Source organism: Xenopus laevis, chromosome 3L (genome assembly GCF_017654675.1).
Source record: "Xenopus laevis strain J_2021 chromosome 3L, Xenopus_laevis_v10.1, whole genome shotgun sequence".
Lineage (NCBI taxonomy): Eukaryota > Metazoa > Chordata > Amphibia > Anura > Pipidae > Xenopus > Xenopus laevis.
The window spans coordinates 78,799,418-78,807,234 of NC_054375.1; the positions used below are offsets into that span (position 1 = coordinate 78,799,418).

Consider the following 7,817-nt stretch of genomic DNA (forward strand, 5'->3'; position numbering starts at 1 on the left):
TTTTTTATCATAAGTAGATGCATGCCATACAGAAGCTACTTCTCAGATGCTTTGTAGTGACCAACCTAACAGTTCTGGAAAGCCTACCATAGAAAACAACAATTTAATGGCTAGAACTGTCGCGAGAACCTACCATATAAATTGACAATTTAGTGGCTACAACTTTCACCATACCCGTCCTACAATTACTAGCTATTCCCTTATGATGATTTAAGATGGCGTCTAAGCAAATAACCAGCTGGAGTGGCATAACGTTGATGAAGAAATTGAAAAAAGATGAAGCAACCTCATGCAGATATTACATGGGTCATACCACTCTTTTTTTTTTAAGCAGGTTTCTGTTTGACAAGAGTGGAAGTGTTTTCGAGGTTTGGCAAAATTTGAACATGGTTAATTTTTTTCCTGCATAGTGTGCTTTGTGTGATGCATAGCAATCAGGTGTTCCTGTATTTTGGTGACCTCAAAAATAAACTTGTTAGGGTGCTATTCACATTTTGCAATTTTGCAACTAGAACAAATTCAGGACCTTGAGAGCTTTCAGATGCCAGGGTTTCGGATTCTGAGTTTATAGACCATCGGACTTTAATAAATCTTGAAGAATTTGTAGTTTTTCTTTCTCCGAAAACTACTAGTTATTCGCAGTTCGGACCTTGATGAATAACCCCCCCAGCTCATTGTTGCCACAAGCATGTAGCACCCGTGTACAAATACATAATCAGGATACAAATAAATCGGTGCTGCAGAGATTTGCCTTTTTTCTTGTTTAATATTCAACTGCACAATGAAAAGTAATTGTTAAACGTCCTCCTCAGTTTGGATGAAATGGTTGTATATTTGAATGATACAAGTTACATTGGGTGGTGTCATTATAAAAGAAAAGAGCGGCGCTCTGTGTATTTGTATAACTTGGTATCCTCGTATGACCTCACGAGCATTTCCTTCCACACAATACTCTATAAACATTTTAGCAGCTGGAAAAATCGTTCCTCCCCTGAATTTGAGTGGATAATGTGGATAGAGCGGGAGAGTGGGCCTCCTAGTCCTACAGCTTGCCTCCCCTAGCGGCCGCTCGCCCTCCCCTCGGCTCATTACAAGCTCTAAAATGGCTTAGTCCTTTCGCCACTGCACTCGGGGCTTTCACTGATCACTGAGATCAAAGGGCCCCTCGCCACCGCCTAAAGGTACCGGGCTCTATGTTCCCATATGAGAGGCAGTGGACCAAAACGAGCAGCATGGACCGTAGCGCAAAGGCAAAAGCCTACGCTACATAATAAGCGGTCAAGTATGGCTGAATAGTAATTACATTCTGCGTGTCTACCAAACCAATACAATAAACATGGTGGCTGTCAGTAAGCAATGCGGCTTTCCGATTGTCTACGTTCCTAATAAGAGTACAAGCAATGTGATTCAGCGCACTTTATAACTAGTCATAGCCATCTCCCTCCGCCTCCTCCTTGTATGCCTTTCTCAGACGCAGTGTCTCACTCGGCTACGCTGACCTTTCCTAACGCGGCCAGAATCATAGACAGGTAGAGTGGACATGATGAGGAGACTGCGATGGGGGAGAGAAAAAAAAAAAAGCGCGCCTAGGATTTCCCGCCCAGAGCCCCTATTTCACCTCATGCATATGCAAGTAGCCATTGCTGCCATTGGCGACGGCGGTATATTGGAATCTAAATAGAACATCCCATTGGCTAACGCAGCGCCACATAAATATGTAAATAAACCTTCCGCTTACTAACTGTGCAGCTACATTTTCAGACACAGTGTAACCCTACGCGTCTCGTTACTACTAGTAAAGAAGTGCGCGTTGGAAACAAACAGCTCGCTGTGACGGTTACTGCATGTAATCGGCATTTTTATTATCTGGTGCAGTCGCCAGAACCCTCCCGGTTTTATACGGCGTCTGCGTTGGGTGGAATCCGCTTTATTGTGCAAAAGGTGTTTCCCATGCCGTACTGGCGGAAGGATATTACTCCGGCTGCAGAACCAAAATATTGGGAGTTAAGAGGACGGTCTGTCAGATACTGAGTTCAGAACAGGAGAAGGTGGCGAGGCCGCCTGTGGTTATCATTTACTCGAATTACATCTAACCCATTGGATTTATTTGGCCGGCTGAATCATCATTGTTATTAGCACTTGCTATCGGGGTTGTTTGTTTTTTCGTTAACAGGACGGATGTATGGTTACACGAGATAATTTATTTTGCATTCTTTATCGTCTTTGGTCACGACTGGATTTGCCGGTGTCCATGGATGTGTGTGGGTGAGGCACACGCCGGTTACTTTGTGTATTTTCGTCAGTTAGCGCGACACCAAGACAACTACCGGCACCGATACGAGAGGAGCGACTGTCTTTCCTCAGCGAGACACTAATTAGGCGCTAATTGGAGACCGGACAATTAATTGAACATGCTGCTGTCGAAATTCGGATCACTGGCTCATATCTGCAACCCGAGCAACATGGAGCATCTGCCGGTGAAGATCTTACAGCCAGGTACGAGCTAGGGCTCTCCTCCCGCTACTGGAGTGGCGCAGACGCTGTGTGTTTGGGCGCTGAGACTAATCATTGGCACGCTTTTGTCTTGCAGTGAAAGTGGAGAAGGAGCCATTCGAGAAGCTCTACCAGGTGGGCTCCGTTCTGGGCAGCGGTGGTTTCGGAACCGTGTATTCGGGCAGCCGGATTGCAGATGGACTGTCGGTAAGGAGCAGGGGCTGCCCTGACATCTCAACCACTCACGTTGCCCTTTGATGTCTTTAGAGCGTTGCTAAGTGTCGCTTTGTGTCCTCTAATGTAGGTCGCTGTGAAGCACGTAGCTAAGGAGAGAGTCACAGACTGGGGCACCCTGGTAAGTACCGACACCGGCTTAAGCATGTGCTTCCCAGACTCATGATGGGGGGGGGGGGGGTCTGCAGCCTTCCAGCTGTAATTAGGATGCAGATTGGCTTGACTGTGGTACTCAATGTGCTTGTGCTCTTTTCAGAACGGAGTGATGGTGCCTTTGGAGATCGTCCTCCTGAAGAAGGTGGGCACCGGCTTCCGAGGGGTAATCAAGCTGCTGGACTGGTACGAGCGAGCCGACGGCTTCCTGATCGTTATGGAGAGACCGGAGCCGGTGAAGGATCTATTCGATTACATAACAGAGAAGGGAGCCCTGGACGAGGACACCGCGCGGGGCTTTTTCCGGCAGGTGCTGGAAGCGGTGCGACACTGCTATAACTGCGGGGTGGTGCACCGGGACATCAAGGATGAGAACCTGCTGGTGGACACGAGGAACGGGGAACTGAAACTGATCGATTTCGGCTCAGGGGCGCTACTCAAGGACACGGTGTACACGGATTTTGATGGTACGTAACAGGCCGGCTTGGCTTTGTCACTAGACTGTATGTTACAGCGCCGACCTGATATGAACCTGTCAGACACATGTGCCATTTGATGTTGTGCAGCAGCCGCGCGCTAGTCAATATTCATTGTACGATTTCCCGCAACCCTAGCCCCGCCCATGTACACTCGCTGCTGCTACGGGCGATTCCCCCCTAGTGACGCACTACAGCTTCCACCCGCCATTCTTATACCCCTCCAACTGACAAGTCTTATTGTCTAATCGGGAAGGGCAACGTGTGGCGCATCCGCACCTCGAGCTGTAACTGTCTCACCCTGTGACGTCGCAGGTGTGAGACCTTCATGCAACGAACCATCGTACATAATGATCGCATAGCGAGTGGCCCATGTAAGAGCCGCATCCCTAGTTAGTGATGTATCACAGTGGCTGGGTTACTGTACGCCGGCAGCGGTATCCCCACTTGACTACTTAATGTATTCTCAGGCGTGTCGTTCATCTTGCCGGGAAAGCTGCACAAGATCTAGCGCCGCTGAATGAGTTGGCGTATGGGAGGGGGGAGACGGCTCTTGTGGGTGGGAACTGCAGAGGTGACCGCCCCCAGGCTGCCTCGTTTCACATCTGTTTGTTGTGAAACACGAAGCTTTGGGGCACGTGACCATGCTCTTCACAGATTCCAGGTTTTGTTTGGTATCCAAGGAACAGAGAGCCCAGGGATCTGTGACTGTTCAAGCCTTTGCACACAGCTCAAGGGAGGGGGGGGTCTAACAATGCCAGAGCTTAGTGGGCAGTGGTGTATGGAGATAGAATTGCTTTCCTCCCCCTTTATACCCTCCTTTTGTGTCTATATTTGGACTAGTGCTGCAGACGCCACGTGGTCCTTGAAAGAGAGCAGTGCTAGTAAACAGCTGATGCATACAGTGCTGTTCCTTGCTTCATTGGGGGAGGATGAATCTGTTATTATGGCTAAATACTGTACGCTTTGTTTGGTTACCTCAGGTGACCCATAGTTTTAACCTTTCTTTGTGTTACCCTCTGCTTTCAGGAACCCGAGTCTATAGTCCCCCAGAATGGGTCAGATACCACAGATACCATGGAAGATCAGCAACAGTTTGGTCTTTGGGTGTGCTTCTTTATGACATGGTTTGCGGAGATATTCCCTTTGAACAAGATGAAGAGATTGTTCGTGTCCGCTTGTATTTCAGAAGAAGGATCTCTACAGGTATTTTATTTATTTCCTTAGTGACTTGGCACGTCATTTTTAAGCTCCTATTATATTTGCTACATTACTAAAATCAGTCTGGTGATCATTTGCTGGAGAGCAGTTAAGGAGTGCTTCATGTGCCCATAAAATACTTGTAAGGCATCATTGCAAGTGCTGTTGCAGAGCTGCTAAAATTGACTGCAGTGTGTTGTGACAAATGCCATTCATTCAAAATACTTTTTGTCAGCATGTGTTCCTTGTACTTCTATATAGTTGGTGCTCATTATCTCTGCCTTCCTCCTGCATGCTGTTCCAATTGTTGTGTTTTTCACATATTGGTCAAGGTTTCCCACAATGTTTGTCATGATAGCTTAGTTGTACCAAAAGAATGAGTCTTATAACTTCACTCTCATGCCGAGCATCTGCTCTGATTCAAACTAGACTTGCTTGCATCAGGTGCATCCCCCACTTTTGGTGACCCCCATTACACTGGAATCATGGAGGGGGGGGCAGTGGTAAATGTGACATCGCTAATGCTTTGTAAAATTAAGAATACAGAGTATGTTTCCTTTAACAAATGTTTTGTTCCTTTTCCAGAGTGCCAGCAACTTATCAAATGGTGCCTTTCCCTGAGGCCTTCTGATAGACCAACACTTGAGCAAATTTTTGACCATCCTTGGATGTGCAAATGCGACCTTGTGAAATCTGAAGACTGTGATTTAAGACTAAGGACAATTGACAATGATGCATCAAGCACAAGTTCAAGCAATGAGAGTCTGTAAAGTTCAAGCAATATTGCATTTAATATGATTAAGCAGAAAACCAGTGCTGCTGCCAATATTACAAGGGGGGACTCAAACATTTGCTGTTTTGGCTAAACATTTTATACAGATCTACCTTACCACTTCCACCTTTCACTTTTTTTTTTTTTTTCCTTCCTTAAGGCTCCTTCCGTGGAATGAGATTTATTTTGTATATGCTGGTATTCCAGCACTGTCAGACTGACCTTATTTTACATAAAGAAGAAATGACCTCTTGATTACATAGTATACTGTTTGCTCTCATAGAGCCTGGACTAGATTTTATTTGCTTTGAGTGCCTTTTTGAAAGCTGCTTCAGTGGAACTTATGTCATTACTATAATTTTGAATTTTTTGTTTGTGTTATGTCCAAAGAATATTTGTGTAATTTTAGGGGCTTGTCTGACTTTTTAAATGTTAGTTGGAACTAGAGATGCACTGAATCCACTTTTTTGGATTCGGCCGAATCCTTCGTGAAAGATTCGGGTGAATACCGAACCGAATCCTAATTTGCATATGCAAATTAGGGGATGGGAAGGGGGGAAACCTTTTTCTTCCTTGTTCTGACACAAATTCACGCAATTTCCCTCCCGCCCCTAACTTGCCTATGCAGATTAGGGTTCGGCCTGGCAGAAGGATTCGGCTTAATCCGAATCCTGCTGAAAAAGGCCATATCCTGGATTTGGTGCATCCCTAGTTGGAACAGCTCCTAATGTTAATTATCCATGCTCAGCTGGATGTAACTGCCACTCTTTTGTGGTGGAAATCCATAAACGCTAATATTTTTACTTTTTTTTTTTTTTTTTCCCCCACTCCCTAAAAGAAACCTTCATGTGACCTGTACAGGAATGTGAACATGAATAATTTCTACATTTTCCTTTTAATATTTATATTCTTTCTGGTATTGACAATATAAATTTCCATCTCTACTACTGGGCATTTTAAGCCCTGTTCATTCTCTTTTGTTAGCCTGAGAGTCTTAAAGTATGTATGGGCATGTTTAAATGCACAATCAATGCAATATTCAATGACCTTTTCCATATCTGTATTTAAACTTGTATTATACTGTTATTTATTGCAATATTTAGGTAAGGTTTTTCCTCACTATTTATTTTAATTTATTTGTCAAATATATCCAGCACTGTGCTTCACCTTTTTTCCTGCACTCCCTCTATCTAAAACCCATCTTTAAACCATATAAAGGTAACTTTATTTCTGCATTCCATGTCTAAGCATATCACCATGACTGTAGCCAGTTTGTTTTTTAGATGGAGAAATTATTGTAAAAAGTCTAATTTAAGGTATGACCGCTTTCCCATTTTTCTTTTTGTCTGTCTGGTATGGTTGTGGTACCAGAACTGTAAGTCTGTTCTGTTATGACAAAGATTTTAAATTATTGGCATTATAGAGTCTCCATGCATTGGCTCTGAGAGGAAGAGTGGCAGAGTCACATTTAATTTATTTTAACTGTTTTTGTGAACAAGCTGCATTTATGCAGATTGCACCTGTTTTATTTTTTTCCAATTTAACAGTGTGAAATGTATGGAGATCATATTTTTTTATACAAGTATTTCAATTAAACTTTTTTTGTATGTAAACATTATTTTCTTATGTCTGTTTTACCGGTGAATTGTATGTTAAGTTAATGAGTCCATTTGAGACCAAAAATGTGTACCCATGATCTCTAGTATAGAGAAAAAGATTTTGGTTTCTGAAGCAAGATCGCACTGAATTTGGGTCCCATTAACAAGAAAAAAAATTTGTCATGTTGCTGCAGCAGCAACCTATTCAGTGAAGATGACCATATAATTGGTGATATAATTGTTCATGCATTTCTCTGTACAGTACATGTATAGTGCCCTAATGAACCAGACTTAATATCTGCCTCTCTGCTATTTACTGGAACAAGATAACTGACTGTAGAATGCTCACGCCACATGACCGTACCACAATTCCAAAACCATTCCCATGGTTGACCATTTGTTAGGCTAATTTACTAACAACTTGGCACCTAGGCAGTTACCCCTGACAGATGATACAATTCTTGCTGTCATTTCTCTATGTACAGCTTCCCAAACAAAAGAATTAACTGGTTGCAATAATTACTGTTCACAATCCCACAATTATTTTGTCACCCCTTGCTATTCAATCAAAAAGTGCAATATAAAAAGACACTTGTTCGTGATGAAAAGGTTACTCGATGGACGTTACTATATTTCTATAATCGCTTTATGTACGTTTATATTAATAGGCAAACTCCCATAGTTTTAATTACCTTTTTTAATATGTAGCTCAAATGTTTCATTTAAATCTGCTATGTATAAAGTATCCCTTCTTGTAAAATATAAGGATATTATAAGTTACCAAGGATTCCATGACCATATAAAAACACAGGGCAAAAGCAGAGTCTTTATGCAGGTCATCAAGTCCGAGATGACTTCTGACATCCTCACACTTTGCAACAAGGAATACTT

At 43.2% G+C, this 7,817-nt stretch overlaps 1 protein-coding gene across 1 annotated transcript; it reads left to right on the forward strand.

The window, feature by feature from the left end:
- The first annotated feature begins 2,052 nt into the window (after positions 1-2,052).
- Positions 2,053-6,941, forward strand: pim3.L (Pim-3 proto-oncogene, serine/threonine kinase L homeolog). The gene is given in 6 exon segments (NM_001096696.1): positions 2,053-2,496; positions 2,591-2,700; positions 2,798-2,848; positions 2,984-3,347; positions 4,386-4,562; positions 5,142-6,941. Coding segments are annotated over 6 exon segments (972 nt in total). The 5' UTR covers positions 2,053-2,411; the 3' UTR covers positions 5,327-6,941.
- The last annotated feature ends 876 nt before the right edge of the window (positions 6,942-7,817 follow it).